This window comes from Diuraphis noxia, unplaced genomic scaffold, assembly GCF_037042655.1.
Source record: "Diuraphis noxia isolate RWA-SAM2 unplaced genomic scaffold, SU_Dnox_SAM2 contig0005, whole genome shotgun sequence".
Classification (NCBI taxonomy): domain Eukaryota; kingdom Metazoa; phylum Arthropoda; class Insecta; order Hemiptera; family Aphididae; genus Diuraphis; species Diuraphis noxia.
In genome coordinates, this window is record NW_028301715.1 from 48,761,300 (window position 1) to 48,782,535 (window position 21,236).

General features: G+C 28.6%; 2 protein-coding genes across 3 annotated transcripts in view; one reads left to right on the forward strand and one right to left on the reverse strand.

Moving 5' to 3' along the window:
• The first annotated feature begins 894 nt into the window (after positions 1-894).
• LOC107171552 (RYamide receptor) lies at positions 895-10,958 on the forward strand. The gene is made up of 6 exons (XM_089228114.1): positions 895-1,501; positions 3,764-4,039; positions 5,079-5,246; positions 6,174-6,383; positions 6,447-6,515; positions 9,586-10,958. The coding sequence occupies exons 1-6, from the start codon at positions 1,499-1,501 to the stop codon at positions 9,838-9,840; spliced, it is 981 nt and encodes a 326-aa protein (XP_089084240.1). The 5' UTR covers positions 895-1,498; the 3' UTR covers positions 9,841-10,958.
• A 3,950-nt stretch (positions 10,959-14,908) lies between these two features.
• The window catches only part of LOC107173366 (RYamide receptor-like), a 122,205-nt gene continuing 115,877 nt past the window's right edge, over positions 14,909-21,236 (reverse strand). For both annotated transcript variants that reach the window (XM_089229392.1, XM_089229391.1), the window contains one exon: positions 14,909-15,997. In XM_089229392.1, coding sequence (XP_089085518.1) covers positions 15,617-15,997 — 381 coding nt within the window. In that variant the 3' untranslated portion in view covers positions 14,909-15,616. The remainder of the gene's footprint in view (positions 15,998-21,236) is intronic.

Below are 21,236 nucleotides of genomic sequence, written 5' to 3' on the forward strand. Positions count from 1 at the left end.
CATATAGGTACCAATATAATATATTAATATATGCAACTGATAATAATGAAATAAAACAATTAAAAAGAAATAAACATAAAAATTATTATTTTCGCTGACTTGAAAATAAAATCGTTAAATTCCTTATTAGAAAATAAAATTACCAACCTTAGTGGGGTGTCACAACACATTCTCCTTTCCATACACCTCCTATCATCGACTCTGCGCTTAATCTAAGTCGAGCTCCCTGGGGCACCAAAAATATAGTCACTTTAATTTTTGTATATGTAATCTGTTAATCTCACATCGTGGACAATTCGTAGTGCGTAGATATTGATTATTCAATTATTGTTAATTTTCGAGAAACAAGAAGGTCAGCCGATAATAAAAATCATAAACTCGGCGTTTTTATAATTGTTAAAACATAATTTAGATGAATACATATTTCCGGTTTTATCGATGAAATTATATTATTATAAGATGCGTAATGGTTTTAACATAACAGTAATTATTATAATATTGAATATGACAATTATAATAATTGTTTTTTCTTTCGAGTAACCGAAATAGTGTAAAGTATTCAAATAAAAATAATTCGTAAGTTTATTATAATTACACAAATCAAATGTTTTATCTTAACTTTTTTTTTAATTGGTGTACATTAAAATAGGAATAAATAAATTTATTTAACGAGCGATAATTATATTGTGATATTTTTTTTATTTATTATTCGCATATTTGACCTATCTATTAAAAAAATTGATAGAGGTGGTAAAAAGTGGGGATATTTAGTGAACAAATATATTACTATACAATTATGTTTATTTTATTTTAAAATAAATAAATGTTACAATATTTAATCTTTACGCTACTAATATTGCAAATAACACTTACAAGACAGTTGGCAACTTCAAAAGCGGACAGTGAACGAACATAGGCATTGATGACTTCCGTACGTCAACGAATAAAGGAAAAATTAAATTACATACATCATACATGAAACTGCTACTATTATGTTTCACCGTTTCGGTATGAGAACAAGCGGAAAATGGTCTTGGTCGATCCATTTAGAATCATAACATTCATATAACGTACTAGCCGGGAATGACAAGAGTCAAGATTTGATATCGCTCGGTTCGGCACAAATAATGCATCTTGGTGATGGCGCTCTATGGCATAATACCAAGATATAACATGATGGACATGAATGAGAATATGAGATTTGTGTGATTACACGGTTATGGGCAATTAATAAGTGTCAATAGACTGTGATAAAGTAATAAATAACAATATAAATAATGTGCTACATTGTTATCATTAATAATAATTAGTGGAAATTCAAATAATAGTTTTCTCTCTTGTTATCCGTGTCGCACACACTGTTCACCGATCCGCGAGCGCAAATATTAAATAATAATTATTACAATATCATTCCGTTTGTCGTCGTATTTGATTTGAACGGTGTCTGCCGAGTGTACTAGTACTATTGTCGTTTCTCTGCGTCGATTGTTTCTTCAAAATGGTAAGTAATCATGAAAAGTAATGTATATTTCATTTCATTGATAGATACCTACTGTATATAATATAATATATAAATTTGATATTAATTATATCTAAATAATGAAATTAGCAGTGTATATATACAAAATATTATTAAAGTATTAACAAATTAAATTAATATAATAGAAAATATGCAATGAGTGATAAAGCATACAAATCCATAATAATATTTTAATTTATTTTGTATTAAGACGTAAGTCAATATGATATAGTTTTACGTATTATTATTGAGTTTAAAGCGGGCAAGAATCACTATACTAGGAATCTGTGTGTGATAGAGAAGGTCGCAGAAAACCATCACAGATGATTATTTTTTTTTTACAGTCCGTTGTAGTCATATTTGAATAAAATTCAAATACGTTGTAGTGGTGTGTACTGATTTGTACGAATTAAGATTAAAACAATTTATAAGAATCGATAAGCCTTTATGAACGTATAAATTACACATTATAATATATGTGACAAACCAAGAAGGCACAGTAATTATAGAATAAAAACGGAAAACCATGCTGCATAGTGTATAATATATTCTTCATGATATTCATGTCAAAAATATTTGTGTACTAATAATTTGTCTCAGATAAAGTATTAATAAACGAAAATAACTTGAGTAATGACAATGCTAATCATATTGAATGGAATATGTTTTTGTTTATAATTTTACTTATGTATATAATACACTAAATACCTTAAACTCGACGATACTCCCATTTTTCAGTCAATTTTTTGTGTATATAATTTGAAAATTTAGTAGGCTTAACTTTAAATTAAATTTTTTTTTTAAATTTTGACATTTCCTTATTTCTAATCAGAATATTTTTCTGTTCACATTTATGTTAAATACTGGATTTTCAGTCTCGTATTATTATTTTATAAGTGTTTAAAATCAAGACGAACATAGTATTGCAATAATGCATTAATGGAATATAAATAATTAATCGGGCATCATTCATTTCCCATAAAAACTTAAAATATTATTTTATTTAATAATATTAAAATACTATGCTTTTTATGCTATATTTATCGCGGTGACCTAAAATTTCTATTAAGCTAATTTAATTTTAATTGTTATGACTATAATACTATTTTATATACTTATAAACATAATTTCTTATACAGATAAAGTCAATTACATTTTTGGGTTATTATTGTACTTAGAAGTTGGCGTACCAACCTAATTTATATCCTAATTTATATCATGCTCCATTTGTATGATAATATATTTTTTGCAATAGATTGTTAGAAAAAAGGTTTTTAAGTTTTTATTAAAACAGTAGGTATATATGTAAACGGAAGACTCAATGTTAAAAATTGTATCAACTAAATAATGATTAATTATTTTTCCTTCGATATTGTCTGGAATGCATCACAAAAATGCTAAATATTAATCGAAAATGGATTAAAGTTTAATTTTTCTATACTAATTTAATAGGGTTTTAAAATTACAACAAATCTTACGAATACTATTTAGCACGAAGTATGGTTAATTGTATATAACTGTTATAAGGTATATATGTATATATAACTGCTCATATTTTGTAGTAGAGCCTATATGAGCTGATGTTTATAAGTTATAACTGTACGAATAAAAAAGTTCTCAAGTGATTATTATCAATATTAATTCATGAGAATAGATTCTGATAAAAAATTTATTTTCGTTCATATTTATTATTTATTAAAAAAATAAAAACATAATATAATTTAATAATCATTAAATAAAACATCGTTGAATAACTGTATGAAAACCGAATTTAACATGTCAAATTTTCAATTTTCACATCGAAATATTATATTTATATATTGCTAGCTACTGATACGTATATGATAATATGTAATATATTATAATATATATAATTTTACATTACCTGAAAGATATTTTGGAGTGGTTCAACTTTAGAAACATATCTTTAAAAATGACATTCTAGATATCATAACTTTTTTTTATGATTCCCAAATAACCCAATATTTTTAATTTTTAAACCTTTATTCTTCATCGAATCCATGTAGTGTAAACCTAGATAGGTATAGAATTTCAACGAACAGCTCTAATGAAAAAATAAAATATGTTGGCTATATTATTTTATTTATTTGAGTATCAAATTGGATCCGAGTAAACACATATTACCTCATCATAAAATGATATAATATGTATATGTAGATCTTATATAACATATTAAGCTGATTGATGAAAATAAATTTTAATTGGTTTATGTACGATTTATAGATTTCGATTGGGTTCCAGACGGTTGTCTACCTGATGTATACGGCAGTGTTCATCGTATCACTGGTCGGCAACGGGCTAGTATGCTATGTGGTCATGTCTTCAACGCATATGCAATCGGCCACCAACATGTTCATTGTGAACATGGCCGTCGGTGACTTGGTCATGACTCTGTTCTGTGTTCCCTTTCCGTTCGTCGCCTCATTCTTATTGAAGTATTGGCCGCTGGAAAACTACTTGTGCCAAACCTTCACATTCGGCAAAATCGTCGCAGTGATGGTAAGTTGCATTTGCGGGAAGCGGGGAGGTTAAGTAAATATAGATATTGTATTACCATTTACCAGTAATCTTATAATATTTTTGTGAAGAAAAACGTGAGTCTGTGTTGAAAACTATCCAGTGTTAATATAATTATAAGTAGATGATTCGATTGAGCAGCTTAGTAGAAAAATATTTAAGAAATTTTGTGAAAAAATTTTCTTTTAGATTTTTTAACTTTTTAAAGATTTTTTCAACAAAATTTAATAAGCATAAAGAATACCATTGGTTATTTTGAAATTCAGATTTTATTTGTTAGGATATAAACAGTACCTACTGAGCTTATTTTAAAATAAACTAATGTTGTGTGTTAATACATTACCTTCCTAATCATTATAGGTTTTACTATAGAAACGAATAGAGATTGTTCCAATTATCGTTAAATGTTAAATTAACACAAAGCTTCTTTCATCTCGAAATCAACACACAGTTGTGCGTAGAATCAACTACAGAATATTCACAGAAGTTTTAATTGTGTATTCTTGTCATATTTTTTTCATGCGTAGGTATATAGATCTGTGTAACACGGCGCATCATATAAGCAAAATAGGCACATTACTGCATTGGGGGAACATGAAACTTGTGTGCATGTGCGTGATATCTGTAATAAAAGCAAACGCGCGTTTGAATCGTTTTTTAAATAGGAGGTATATATTTACATAATATATTTTATTTTTATCTTTGACTATTTGTACGTGAATGTCAGAGTTTCAGCTAGACTGATTTTATATGTTTATTTATAATTTATTTCTAGTACGGAAGATTTTCAAATAACTGCGAATGTGTTAAATATTATGTTAAACATTAAGTAAACAAATAAAAGTATAAATAATTGGATTGTTTACAAAAATATTTAACAGAAAAATACGATAATAGACCAATATAAAATATCATAATGCATGTTATTGGTATATTAAAACATTTCAAAATATTGTCATGATTATATTTATAGATTTTTCGTATATTAACAATACAAATTGTAATGTCGTGTTTCGTACAGGTGAGTGCATATACTTTGGTAGCCATCAGCGTCAATAGGTATATAGCAATTATGTGGCCACTGAAACAAAGAACAAGAAAGCACCAGGCTAAATACATAATAGCAATAGTTTGGACAATGTCAATTATTACATCGTTTCCTTTTTTACTTGCTACTTCGTTAGATCAGGTAATATTTATTTTTATATAGTTAATCTTTTGTTCATTCATTATATTTTCTTTTTTCTAGAATACAAAAATAAATGTTATTATTTTATAACATCAACTTTAATTTACTCAAATTATTTACGAAATTTGTATTTAATAATTAAATTTGTGCAAGGATACTTGAAGTTCATCTTCTAACATAAGGGCTTTATTGATTTCGAGAAATAATACTGTTGATTTGGTTTCTGACATATTATTTAAAGCATACCTACCTAAAATTTAAATCAAAATCAACAAAAATATTAAATTAAATAAATTATGCTAAGTAGATACAAAGATGCACTTAATGCGAAAATACTAAAAATTTCTAAGTATACAGTAATAAACATAAAGTTTTATAATAAATTAACATTAATGAATATTTTAATAATTTATAGAAAAACTTAAGTTACAACACTTGTAAATTACATTATTTTTCAATATCGTGCAAGTACCTATATTGCTCTCATTCCAAACCACTGTTGTGCTTCTCAAATTGTATACTATTTAACCGTCTTACTGCATGTTGTGAAATGTACAGTCCAATCAAAAATAAATCATGTTAAAGTCATAAATCATAATTCATAATGGCTCTTAGATAACAAATTCATATTGCGAATTCTGAAAGTTAATTAGACATTTTCGATATTAAATTAAAATATTCTTTACCTATATAATTTGTGTACAAGTATAACTTTGAAATATTTATTTTAAATTAAATTAAATTAAATTTCTTACGTTGATTTTTTTATACAAGTTTTTACATATGTTTGTTAACTCGAATACATGTTTAAAATATAATATTGTGAATCATGATAACATGAAGTTATCTATTTTATGTACCTACCCAATACCTATAATATACAATATTCAAATTTATTTACTAAACTCGGTTTTTATTACTCGTTAGAGATATGAAATTTACTTTTGCTCTGACAAATGGCCAAGTGAATACTTCCGGCGGCTCTTTAATGCAGCATTATTTATACTGCAATGCTGTATTCCATTTGCAGTCCTGTTGTTTACTAATATTCACATTGGGATTGTCGTGTGGGGTAAACTACCTCCCGGCGAGGCACAAAACTCCAGAGATATTAAGATGGCCAAGTCAATAAGAAAAGTAATAAGTTTTAAAACATTAAAATCGTCAAAATATGTCAACATTTTTTTTCGATTTTCATAGATGATAAAAATGATGACAACCGTGGTCATAGCATTCATCGTTTGTTGGCTACCATATGATATCCTATTGGTAAGTGCTCCTTATTTTCTTATTTTTATTGTACACATTATCTTACAGACATTCGCGCCATTTTAACTATTTATATGTATAAGCTTAATCATTAAAATGATAAATCGTGAAACTTCACTCACCATCAATCATATGTTTATGTAAAATTTGATTCAAGTATTGTTTTACACATACATCAATCCTCTGAGGAATATTTTATGCTGTATACTCGAAGCAGTGTTTAGACCATTTAAATAAATAATTAAAATTAGGCATTGTTGTAAATTGTCATTTAATTATTGAAACAATTAATATTTAAATTAAAAAATGTTTTGAATGAATTGAAGTCAAATATTATATGAATTTTAACTAATTTTGAAAAAAAAAAATAATTTTCTCCGATAAATCATGCAAATTATATAATATGTAAAATAACATCATGAAAAATGATCTTTATTACACCTTGAGATGTATAATATTTAATAAATGTAAATGGCCATGATCATTTTTCTTATGTATATAGTACAGTTTTTTTTTGACATTTTTAAACTATTTAAAATGTTTATATTATAGATAATAGATGAATTTAAATTAAAAATAGTTTAATATACTACGGTGATAGGCGATGGCGGTACCTACTATAATCATCATCGATTATATAGATCATTTATAAAATTTAAATTTATATGATTATCGTAAACGTTTTCGATATGTAAACTCATACACAATACAAATGCTCACTATAAAGTTTCCTATCCTAACAGAGGTCACACATATAGGTTAGGTATAGGGTAGATAATTTTTACCTATTCCAATTGCTTCCCAAAAAATTCTAATTTCTTTTTATAAATAAAAAGATTCAAATATGATAGTTTCCTCCCAATGGTAGATAGTAACTTTTAAAACTATTATAAATATTTTTAAACACCTAAATTCGAATTTGTTGCTAAAGATTATCTGAGATTTGTGCTCTTGTAGTCGTAATTTATGTCTTTTGTACACTGTCACATTGACAAAAGACTAAATGAGTGTATATGGAAGTTACATATTTTATTCGTGTATTGATAAGAAAATCGATTCTGGGGCGGAAATTTGTTTATCAATGTTAAATTATTATCAATTATTTCAGTATGTTCTCAAAAACCTAAACTTATCACTGATTTGTTATTCAGATTCATATGAAATACTATGAATGAAGTTTTATGTTTGTGTTGTTGTTAAGTGATATGGATTCAATTTTAAAATTATCTTATACTATGATTAATTATTATTCATATGCACCAAAGATTTTACTGTAAATCTTATTTGTCATTTTATAAGACAAGTTGTAATATATAATAATATAATAATTTATTATAAAACTAAATATTATTTATCTACATTATTTAATTTATTAGTATGGTATATAAATATTTTATTATTTCTATATTTTAGTTTATGAACTATACTCAACGACTCAATTATTACATAATTCTCTATGTAGGGAGGTAACTCATAAATACATTAATCTATTTATAATTTACTGGCTGATCCTTAAAAATAAAAAAAATATTTATTGTACAAATCAGTTAATAATAACAAAAGTATATATTATACATATACTTATACTACAATAAGTTTAGAATGGTTTTAACAAAAATAAAAATATTTTTACCATTATCTAGTAAAAAAGTTAATATTTTACTTTTTAACCTACATAGATAGTCAACTTTATACTTAAATCTATAGCTTAAATAATTAAAGAATACATTCTAATAATTAATAACTTAAATACATAATATTCTTTGATTTAATAAAATTTAGTATTGAAATAAACATATAATTTTCCAAACTGTGACTATATTGGACACTTTAGAATAAATCGATAGCTGCGTAATCATTTTTATATACAATGATGGTAATTAAAAAAAAAAAAATAAACCAACTTATTGTTACCGAGTTATAAAGTTAATATTTTTCTCCGTGCTATTAACTTTAAACTTTTAGAGTTCAACATATTGTATTGTTGTTGATTAATAGCACATATATTTATAAGCTAGAGTGTATATGAAGTTCTTAACGTTGACCTCACTCAACAGCCAGCTCAGGTTGATTTTCTTGCCCTGCAATTTTTTAGTTTCGGATAATTTAATTACGAACAACTTGCAGAAGACTATACCAGGGGTATCTGCATAATAGCTTTTTTGTACTTTTGTTATTTTTTCTTTGAATTCAGTGTTGTTGTTTGGCATTCATTTCTCGCAAAACACCAATATTTACTTCTAACGTGTCCAAAATAGATATTTAGCTAATGCCTCTTTTATTTTTAATATGACGACTATTCATGATATCCAAACTCTATGCCCTCATCGCCGTCGTCAATACTTTATTAATTGCCATTTAAACGAGTCCCCGGATGTTTCAGACCTTATCGAAAGTGATATTCTTAGAATTTGCTGTGTTTTTACTCGCAACCAGATTCCTGTCTGTACTCAACGTATCCACCTCCTCACAGTTGCTCTACTTTCGTACGATTCTAACCACCCTTACGCACGAACGTTTAGAACATTATATTATATTATAATCCCCAATGAATTGTGTGTTTAAATTCATACGGCGCGTTCACGTGGTATTGCGTATAAATGTTTGATAATAAATTGTTAGATTTACATTTAAATTGCGTTTCGTCTCTTAGTAACTATACTGTTGTCTGGCGTTCATGTCGCAATAATCACAATGATAATAAATACCTAAATAGAACAAGGACGGGAAGCAATTCGTACATTTCGGGATCCAACAACTATATATATATATATATACTCTATTATTGTTTTATTATCATCATATTGGGACCTGGTGTGGCTAGGTGGTTGGCCTCTGTCACTAACGTGTTCTTAAGGTAAGCGACGATGACCGTCGCTAGTTCCTCAGATGGGTGACCACCCGGGTTTCTCGGATCCTAAGTACATGTGTTTGTCGATTAACCGTAACTACCCTACAAAAAAGCTATAATGATGGCCATAGTTGCCGATGCTTAAGGTTATTAAACAACTAAAAATAAAAAAAACTATCATATATTACCATGGTAACCGTGCTTTACACAATTTCGCAGGTGTTGAGGGCGTACGGGATGTCGCTGCGCGCGTGGAGTAACCAGCCGTACGTGTGGTTCGCATTCCATTGGCTGGCCATATCTCACACGTGTTACAATCCTTTGATATACTTCTGCATGAACACTCGGTACCGGGCCGGTTTCGTGTCAGCTTTTCGCAACATGCCAGGACTCGGATACGTGCCGACCCGGCGCGATGGCGACGAGCTGCCTGGAGCCGGACGCCTGCGCGCTCCGTCTGAGGTTTTCGTCTGATAGTTTTGGACGCCTTCGAATACGCGAAAGACTACTTTTGGTGTAAGCGACACTACCATAATAGACCTATAATAAGTCTATTTGGATATAATAACCATAATAGATTTATAGGTTATAAGTCTATACGGATATAACCATATCAGTGTCGTGTGTATATATAGTTCGTACCTGCTGTAACGAAAAAAAAACAAACAAAATCTATTTGTACTGTACATTTATTTTTATTTTTATGTATTGTTATATATAATGTGAATAGAACAGGAATTGGGAATAATAAAAAGTGTGTACTGCAAATGTGGTTAAGACTTACCCGAGCTCTGCGACACTGTAGCTTTATTGTGGGATCACTGCAATTTATATTGGTATAATAATTATTGTTAAATAACTAAGCTGTTTTTAAATTTAATTATATATACGTCATCATCGACTCACTCTAAATTCGTTTATTAGCATGCACCCACCCGGTTACACTGACGGATATCACGTGAGTGCCCTCTTCGACTTTATTGTTTTCTATGTTAAGCGCTCTATACAATAGTAAGTTGACATTATGATTCTTTCCGTTATATTGTTTTTTATTTTTTTTAAATCATATATTTTGATAATATAGCTTAGTTTTTACGTATGTACCTATTATAATGCTATATAATGAATATTATAATTTGGCGGCATGTTTTTGATTCGCAGCCTCTAATAATGTTATATTTTTTTCAATATATTATAATAGAAATATTGTGTTTAGAATACTATGATTTGGATTCCAGTCGCCTGATATAATTGTTATTTTATATTAGTATAACGTATAATATTATTACACTCTCTACTTAAGTATGCAACTGCAATTTTGCATTCCTGTATATCAAAATTCCTGTTTTAAGTTCTAAGGACATAGGTGGAAAGAAATCGAATAAGTGCAAAGTAAATCCTTGGACTATATTGTCAGTACTATATATGTAGCATATTAAAATTTGATATCTATAAGTAGAAATTGAGGATTATAATGTATAGTGTTATATTGTTATAATATAGACATAATATACATAGTACATTAGTATATAGAATTATGATTTGTGAGTATTATAAAGTACTAAAATAAATTGTTATGCAGTGCTGTTTGATTTATTTGAGTTGATACTGTCACGAGCTAAATTTATAATTGTCTTAATACCGGTACTAACTTATTCAATGACTATAATATCTTTTTAACTTAGCAGGCGCTTTTCATTTTTTGTGAGATATCAAATATGATGATATACGTTTATCGTTTGACGTTTGTGGCTGTCTGACTGACCTTATCAATCACAGATAATAATTTTCCATTACAATTTGGTTTTAAGACTTTCGACCACAAATATTAATTCCTCAGCGCAATTCATTCTGAAGGTAAGGTGTTAACGTTTACAAGAAATGCGACAATATTTGGTCAGCAACGCTTTTATTTAGATAAAAAAAATAACAATCATAAGATAATTCACTTGATCTGTGTAACAGTCGTCGCTTGTCCACGTACAACCTATTGAATTGCGAGGCAGAAAAAATACTCGTTTGCAGAGTTTAGATATGGTTAATGGTTATTGCATTTTTTTAAATATCTCTCATTCTAAAGTACTATTATGTCAGAATTGTATGAATTGTATTTAATCGATGACAATTTCATCTTAAAAAAATTTTTTTATCAATTACTTACACATTTTACTACTATAGGTAGGTACTTAATTATAGTTTTAAAAAACCATTACAATATTTTATAAGTTCAACACTTCTATACAGCTTATGAAAACGAGGTGATGCCGAATTGCCGAGTCCTTTCTTATATTTTTCTTGGTCATATCTTTACATAATGTGGTGAAATTTTAAAGTACATAATATATTAAATAATCATTTGTAACATTTAATTATTCTCAAAAAATTAATATAATGTAAAACTTTTGTTTCAGATATAAAAAAAGACGTTCTTTAATATGAATGAAATTTGATCATGAACATAAAAACTGAATAGAGATAAATTGAATCTTGATAAAAGCTTTTATAGGAGTTAGTAAAACTCCACATTGTTAACACAGTCAGGTATTTTAAACAAAGCTGATACGTAATGTCATTTTTGTAAATACAGTATAGGTAATTTATTAGTTTTTTATTGCCTATTATTATAGTAAAATGTATAGATAAATATTAATGAACATTTTCTTAAGACTAAAGTGTTTTCGATCTAATATTCGAGAACATGTGACTTTTGAAGGTGACATAGGTATTATCATTAAAAAAATCATTAAAAAAAAAGATTAAACAGTTTATTCCAATTTCACAGATAATATAAATAACAATCACCTAGATATCCTCATCCAGATATATAATACAAGTTAGGATTATGTAAATCTTGATTATTTTCCTCAAAAGTCTTGAAAACACTTTTATCTTTCTATGTAGATATTACAATAATTTATATATTTGTTTTACAATGATTTGTCGTTTTAAGTGACATGACTACATGACGTGTCATATTATCATTGCTTACTCCTTTTTAAAATCTAACAATCACAATTAGTTATGCTCTCCAGTACTATTTTGTTTATTTGAGGTGATAGCATCATGCAGGCACTTAAATCGACGCCAACTGTATAGTGGAGCGTTAAACTTATTTAAATAAAGTCTAATTAGACTTTTTAGATCCTGAACAAAGTGAGGAATGTATTAATTTTACAATGATGTATGTTTTTTTATGGCTGTCATCACGTTTTGGAGTAGAAATAATGCTTTGATTTTTGACTTCAGCCTCTCTTTGAAAATGAAAATTCATCTAGTTGGTACTTGGGGGGGGGGGGAAGGTCAAAAGTAAAAATTTCTCAGTATTTTTAAAAAGCGTCATGAAAACCCCTATAAGAGTAACAAAAATACGAGAATTTTTACGCATAACTAGTTTTCGACAAAATTAATTTCTCTATTTTGCTGTAATTAAAAAATGAATCATTGTAAACACTTGAAATTTTCACCAAATGTTAATATTAGCGTTATTTATTTATGATTACATTTTAAACGTATTTTGATTTTTTTAAAGCTATTTATAGACAATCGAATTTTCGATTTTTCTAAGTTTTATTTTACCTATAAAAAAAATTTGATTATCTAAAAAATCTTTAAAATTTAATAAAAGGTTTATTATGAGTTGTACTTATTGCAGTAAAAAAAAAATTCAAAAATCGTTTGTCACAATTTTTGTTTATAAGCATTCAAAGTATGGAATTATAAAGTTGAAAATTCATAAAGTTGTTGTGATTTATACTTAAGGTTAAAAAATCCAATACAAGGTTTTCCATAACTTTTTCTTCAAATAACTGTAAAAAAAAACTCCAGAGTGTCAATATATAAAACATTTTGTGAGCGCATAAAAATATTTTATAATTTAAATATAATATATAATCTAAATATAGGTAATATAATATATCCTAGACTGATAAATCATCTCCGTTCAGAATCGATTTCATATACAATGATTCCTGTCATCGCATTCAATTTTAACTCATCCATTATAATGACCTACTCTTCATTTTTACTATGCAGTAGAGCGATACCCATTTGCCCATTTTTTTTTTTTTTTAATTTAATTTTAATAAGAGTAAAAACTAAAAAGTGAATACAATTATTATATTAAGCGGTGGTATTTCGGAAGAGAGGAAAAATTATTTTATTTTTTTTTTGTGATGAGTATCTACAACATAGTTTCGTGTGTAGTAGCTGAGGGTGGCATTTTAAAATCCACCTTCATATGTCACATTCGTGAAAATGGTATACGGATATGATTGTATTATATATATATATATATATATATATATATATATGCACATAAATATTTTCCGTGGCACGTTTATGTTGCCATTGTGGGAAAAGTTTTTTTAAACAGTAAACTTTTATAATAATTTTATATTTTAACTGTATTTATTAAAACACATTAACGTTATTATTTACATTCAAACAGATTCGTTCACACAAAATAAATAATATTAAACTTAATTTTAAAAGTAAATATTTTATTAAATTACACAGCATTAATCACGAGACATCATACATGTTCCACCCGTTCAATGCAACTCATGTACAATATAAGCTGAATATTATTTAAACAAACGTTTAATATAATATTATTATAGACATGTATATTTTCTATGTTCATTTTCGTTTTTGAAAAATCACTGGGAAAAATTGGGGTTGGATGACTTGAAGTGTATAAGTTTTTTTAAATAACAATAATATACTATAACGTTATTTGTGCAGTGATCGAAGTGGTTTTTAATCCCTTAAAATATCATACATTTTTTTAATCAAAATATCACATCTCTCCTAGGAAAATTGTTATTTCCAACAATTAAAATAATATCTGTCATCTGTTTATTGTTTATGTTTTAACGAAGCATATAAAAAACTAAGACTCACCCATCTCTATAATTATCGCGGCAAACATAACAAAAATACATTTTTATTACGATACATGTTTTTTAAGAGGAAGAATCATGACGCGTAGGGTTACATTTTAAAATCACTTTATCCTAACTTGTTTCGAATCAATTTGATCATTTCACTATAACGATAAAACGTATATAGATTGTTTTTAATCGGTACACTCTAGTCTCTGGTTTATACGATAAAAATTAACATCATCACAAAATACATTTCAAATTAAAGGACATCTTGCATTATCAGTAAGAATATTGATCATAATTCATAACAACAAGTAACAACTTTTGAATCCAAAAACTGCACACTTAAGATAAACCAGTAAATGACCACACACTTTTAGTAGGTTAGGTTAGGTACATAATTATAATCGTAGGTAGTAAGTTATCAACATAACGAAATGTGATAAAATATCCAAATGAAAAAGGTGGTCTGTACATAAAAAAGTGTGATTGATTTACGTTTTTATCCGACTAAAAGTGTGCGAAATTTCACTATATATGTACAATGAACCATATAGGCGGCATTTGGATGGAATGGGGGTACGATATGGTCCTTCTATCTTGGTAAAATTCTATGGGATCGAACGACACTTTTAACCCCCCCCCCCCCCCCCCCCCCGAGGTGATAGGTGAATGGTCCACGAGTGTAGCTATCTAACTATATTGCATTACAATTTCGTTTGTCAGGGTCAGTGTTTTCAATTTTTTAAATATTTGATTTGTATACCTATTTTAAAATATGTTTGAATAAGAAAATGATAAAATAAAAATAATCACGAAATATTCTATTTGTTAATTTATGCGTGACAAAGATTTTCAATTATTTCGTATGAATAATGTTAAATTTATTTTTTTGTAATTTCAATATTATATTAATCAAACGTTTGATTGGAATAACTTTAATGTTAAAATTATATTTTGGATGGACTCTTTGTTTTGTATGTAAAATCGGCTAATTTCTACTGTTTCATCATTATAAATGATGAATCAATGAGCATTTATTTTAAACTTTTACATATAAATAAGTCGCAGTCGTTCAAGAAAAACGCTGATTGTACAACTAACAATTCGTCGATTTGTGTGGTAACTTTGGAAAATGTTGCACCCCTCCGTCACCCTACTCCGCCAGTATGTTTGCCAAGTGCCGCCTGGCTTGCCGAACAGACCGACATAAATATTATAAAGTGTGCGGTTCTCGTGTCCACCGCGTCGCGCTGTGCCGGAGTCGAAGTAAAAAACGTGTGGTTTTGCGTTGCGACCGCACCACGACTAAGGAAATTTTCCGGATGTTCGGCCACCGTCGACGACCATGACCGCGGCGCCGCTCAGAGTGTTTCCTCGTTCCAGTTCCGTCGGCTCCGGCCGTACGCTGGGGGCCGCCCATTGAACGACTTGAGCCGCGACTTGACTGACACGAACGACGACGTCGTGTTGATCCGGTGTAGGCCGTCTGCCTGACTGGCATCGTTGTGGCTATTGTAGTGATGCGACTGGTGCTGTTGGGCCCGCAAGTAACCCCCGCAGCACCGGCCGAACCCGGGAACGTTGCGCAGAACGGCAGCGAAACCAGCCCGGTACCGGGTGTTCATCCAGCAGTAGATCAGCGGGTTGTAGCACGTGTGTGACATGGCCAGCCAGTGGAACAGGAACCAGACATACGGCAGGCTGCTCCACGAGCTCAGCGACGGTTCGTGGTCCCATAGGATCTGTGACACACCAATATATTGTGTACTTTGTTATGATCAAATAGAGTAATAGAATAATAATATAGTATAATTTATATAATTCAAATATATAATTATATAATATATATATATATTATATTATAATATTATATTTATTATATGTATATAATAAATAATATATAATTATATATTAATATAATATTTATTATTATATATATTACTCTATGGTTATGATGTAAGCGTTATCGTTTATCGTTTCTGTCGGGTGACTCATTGGCAACAATAACGTATAAGTATTATATATACTTATATTTTGTGTTTGATAAATACCGTTTTACATTTCCTACAATATTTATCGATTAGTTATAATAAGTTATAATAAACGGTTCGATTTTTATTTTAAAATTTCGATTTTTGTTAGGAAAAATGACAATGTCAATATAAAATGACTCAATAATAAATGTTATATAAAATGTGTTTAGTTGCACCATTATGTACACTATATTGTATCGATTATTAGAAGTGGGGGGGGGAGTGGTGGCGTACCAGAATTTAAGTGTTTAGAAAATGTATATAAGTTTCAATAATTTTCAAATCTGATTCCATAATACAGTCGGACTAAGTACTGTGCTGTTACGCGTTAAGGTCAAGTTTATATTGTTACGTTTAGAAAGCGACGAGAGGGCTTATAGGATTTCAGGACGACCGATATTCAACGTGACTGCTTCATCCATATCGCCGCAGGTTAGGTTAGTAAATAACATGCGAAATGTACGATAGATAATTCGCGTGTGGAAAAAATGAGCAGTATTCTGTTAGAGTCTCGAGTTCAAGAGTGCAAACACGTCTATACCGTTGCCATACATATTATGTGCTCTAATATTTCAGCGTCATTCGCAGCTAATTATTTTAGACGCGAAACGTTTTCGTACTTCATTCTGCCGACTCTAGTTTACTACGTGAAGCACACGAGATAACCTAAATGTCATCAAGTCCAACGAGAGTGGTAAAAATATCGTGTGGGTGTGTGCAGCGCAGCGCAGGGTTAAGTGACCGTGACGGCGCCAAGAGGCAATAATGTGTGAAATGCGGTTGTCACAGTCGGTTTTAAAACGGTCTCTTTGGTAACCTAAGTGTTGCAGATGTTTACGAGTAGTGTGGTATTTAACGATTGGAATGAAATCGGAATATCTGAATTTTCTGGATTTATGGATTTGCTTTTTATGTGATTTAAGACTTACAATTATTTTAATGTACTTATGGTAAAATAAATTATTTTATTTTATTATAATAAAAATTAACACTTAAGTTTTATGATATCACTGGTACTTAAAATGCGTTCGAAATTTAGTACAACTATGTCTAAAAGTTACGTTATAGATTTAAAATATTAATAGTAGGTATATAAAAATGAGTCAATGAATAACAAAATTGAGTCGAATAATCAGGATACTTCGAATAATTCGCGAAATTCGAATATGCCTACCGGCTACCACTAGAGCCAACCGAATGACGGCAACTATCGAATCTGTTAAAAGAATGGCATTTAAACACCAGCCTAGAGTAAATACATTTTTCTATGATAAAAAAAGTAGAGCATTCACTCAAAGTCTCAATGGATGGTAAGTTAAAATAATAAATAATAACGAAATATGTTTGAAGTGTAAAGTAAGCCAGTTCATCCTCCGTGATGCGCTTTGGAAACACTAAAAAGGACGCACGTCAAAAATATTTTTTATTGTGAAACTTCCGATAATTTGACGGGAAAGATGCCACGAAGCTTATATAGGCATATAATGCCGAATTGATGATGAAAAAGATATTGGATCGAGTGTAGGTGGAGTAATTGAATATTAAAAAAAAGTTGTGTTATGAAATTCCAAAATACACCGAAGCACGGGAAATCTTCGAAAACTCATCATCTCTCCACTTTGCTCTCAGCGAAGATAACATTGAAGCATTACACACATTTTTCCATTACACTAATTTATACCACAAACCGAATATTTACAAATATTTTATTCCTGTTATCATTCATTAGATACTATTGTTATGCTAATAATAACCTCAAGTTGTCGAAGTTTTTATCTTATGTTTAAAAATAAAGTTATAGCTATGCGCACTGCGTATTATACGATTATTATTTTTGCGAGCGATGTAAAAGGGGGGGGGACGCTAAAAAAGCAATTATCGCGAAACCTACCGTAATAGATAAACAAAAGATACGCGTTCAGCAGCTCGTATAGATAAAACGTGATTAGTCGAGTTTTAGTTATAGTTTATTTAAAAGGTATACTTACCTACTGTTATTAAACACGAGATTATAGTATGTAAGTTTGACGATACGGTTTATACACTGATTACAAATTTTTATTGCCTTAGACAAAACATGCTTTTTCTTGTGTTAATAAATTCTCTGCAGTAATAATAGAAATCAGTATACATTTAGGCGTTAAATTAAATAAAACAATTAAAAATGGTGCAATTTGGTAATTTGTATACAGAAAACAGTAATATTTTAATCGTTTTTCCAGTAGATTGTGCTCGACAAACAAACGAATAAATAAAATGATATATACCTATCTAATAACATGTGTCTTGGCATCTGAAATAACCGTACAAAATTTCGGAGATGCGAAAACTCGGTAATCTTAATGAAAAATATTTTTGTTGTCGTTAATTTCTATTACTTGAATTATCTTTACGCTTTCAATATCATAGAGTTATTCATCCATTCATATTGGCAGTCGGCAGCTCATTCAAACTGCATAATGAACATTATGTGCATATTATTAAATATTATTCAAAATGTATCGAACTTTTTTTTTTTATCAAACAGTTTATTATAATACGTAATATAGCTATAGGCTCTCTGAATTTTAATAGTTTTACGAGTGAACGAAATTATTGTATCAGATGCGTTTTAAAAATTAAGTACTGATATAGGCTATTAGAAAATGAACAGATTTATTCAAACAAAGGTCTCTAATATGCATTAGCATAAATATCATGTAAACAAATGTACATCCATGTAAATTATTTAATACCTGAGATATTGAACAAAATTAAATTATTGTGGTAGGATTCATCATATTAATTTATGACAAAGTATCTAAAGAAACAAATTAAATCAAAAGTTTTAACACTAAATGAAGAATGATGAACTCTGCAGTGTAGTAATCTGACTGAACATTTTATAATACTTCCAAAACTATTCAAAACTTTAAGTTGTTATACAGTTATCAAACACTTTAATTTATTGGCTATTGTCATGGAAATCCTTTGCAAAATTGATAAGCTCATATTGTGCTAAAATATTAAGAATTTACTATCTCCTATTTCTTTAGTTTGTCACGATAGAGATATTACATTCCTAAAACATCTCACGAAAGTATATTATATTAAATTATATTATAATATTATATTCTTCTAGGGAATAATAAGATTGCTAAATTAAATTTGTCATTCGTAAAATAACAAAAAACATTGACGGTAAAATATAAATTTGATACAATCAATCTTTATTGTTTTATTTTATTCACGAATCTGCAGATTTTAACGATTGTTTTTCAACTAAAAGAGGTGGATCTTTTAAATATTATGTTCCTCTAGTTTATTTAATTATTGCTGAAACAATTATCAGCAATCTGTCGCAGTGTAATGTGTTTTGAATTTATTTATTTTTTGTCATAAATTACTATCATTAGTCACTGATTAACCACCATTACGATGCAATTCATTAGCTATAAACTTATTCGTTCATAAAAAATGTTGTGTGATTTGCGTTGTTTTAATGATATCCGGATATCTTATGAGTTAGGACGAGGATAATAATTTCCATTAAGCTTCAAATTATTATTTATGACCAAATTACATGCTACATTTTTTTATTCCAATGTTAAAAATGTATGAGGTACTTTACTAGTACCAATTATTAAAATTGTTTTTTTTTAATTGTAATAATTCATATAGAATATAAAATCGAAAATTTTAAATGTTTGTAAAAAGCTCAAAAATATCTTATATTAATACTACAATTTTTATTTTTAAGAAACTGTGGCTATTCGTTTTTGCAAAAAAACAACATTGATATGCCCAAAACTGGTTTGCGTAAAGATTGTTGTTATCCCTAATTTTATATTTCATGATTGAAATATTTATATACGTAGAATTCGCTGGAAATATTGATCTTAATAATAGTGATGACATTTTTATGATTTAATAACAAAATAACGGAATAAACTTTGTATTTAGGTTGAAAATTATGTTTTTTGTGAATCTAATAATTAAATAAGTAGATTTTTTGTTTTTCGATGCGTTTAAGTTTTTAAAAACAATAATTTATTAATTATTTGGCGGTCTGTGAAAATGAAAGGGAAAATTCATCGCCCAAATGTCACCTATAAACTCATTATATTATTTTATACTGATTTATAGTGTATTTAGAAAAAGTCACCAAAACACACATTACACTATGTTTAAACCATCCGATCAAACGCGTTATATTAAATCTTCCAAACGCATTTCAATTGTTAACAATACACCCGAACTCAAAATACATTTTGAAAATTTGTCTATTCTAAAGTAGGTAAATAGATACAGTCGGAACGTGCCTAATGTATGTCCAATTGACGCTTGCAAACGATCTGTATGACGATAAGACATGTGATCAGTACGTTAACTTTGCGTTAATTGCCGGAAATTAAATTGATGCTCTTATCATTGCAATGTTATACTTCCCTCCTGAAGATAGGGGAAACTGTTAAGGAATTCAGAATTAAATTGCAAGCTTACATTATCGCATAGGTTTTTGTAATTCTATTCGACTGAAAGGTTTACTTTTCAATTTAGAACCTACCAATCGTACACGATCGTTGTCTTGTATTTAAAAATTAGTAAGAATTATAAGCAAACAACATTTATAATTTTAATGTCTTATTTTTCAGTAAATTAATAATCAGATAAATTTAATTAGGTCTTTGGTTTAATGGTTTTAATTTTATTATTTTATGTATCTATTAAGGTGTATGACCGCATGGAAGTAAATGTTGACAGTCACCGGCGTATGTCGACATTCACTAATCATTTTGGTGAATGTTATCAATTATTTCAAATATCTCACAATGCGGACATTTACCAGTATTTGTTGACATGCGCAATAGTTATTTAGTGAATGTTGACATGTGTGACAACGACAACATATTATATAATAAAATAGATAGCTAATAAATTCATAAATAAATATAGTTGAACAAATTAA

Bases quoted from the DNA above. Each gene is read 5' to 3' on its own strand.
- LOC107171552 (XM_089228114.1), top strand. The intron at 4,040-5,078 runs GTAAGTTGCATT...TGTTTCGTACAG, and splicing joins GCAAAATCGTCGCAGTGATG to GTGAGTGCATATACTTTGGT. The intron at 5,247-6,173 runs GTAATATTTATT...ATTACTCGTTAG, and splicing joins TTGCTACTTCGTTAGATCAG to AGATATGAAATTTACTTTTG.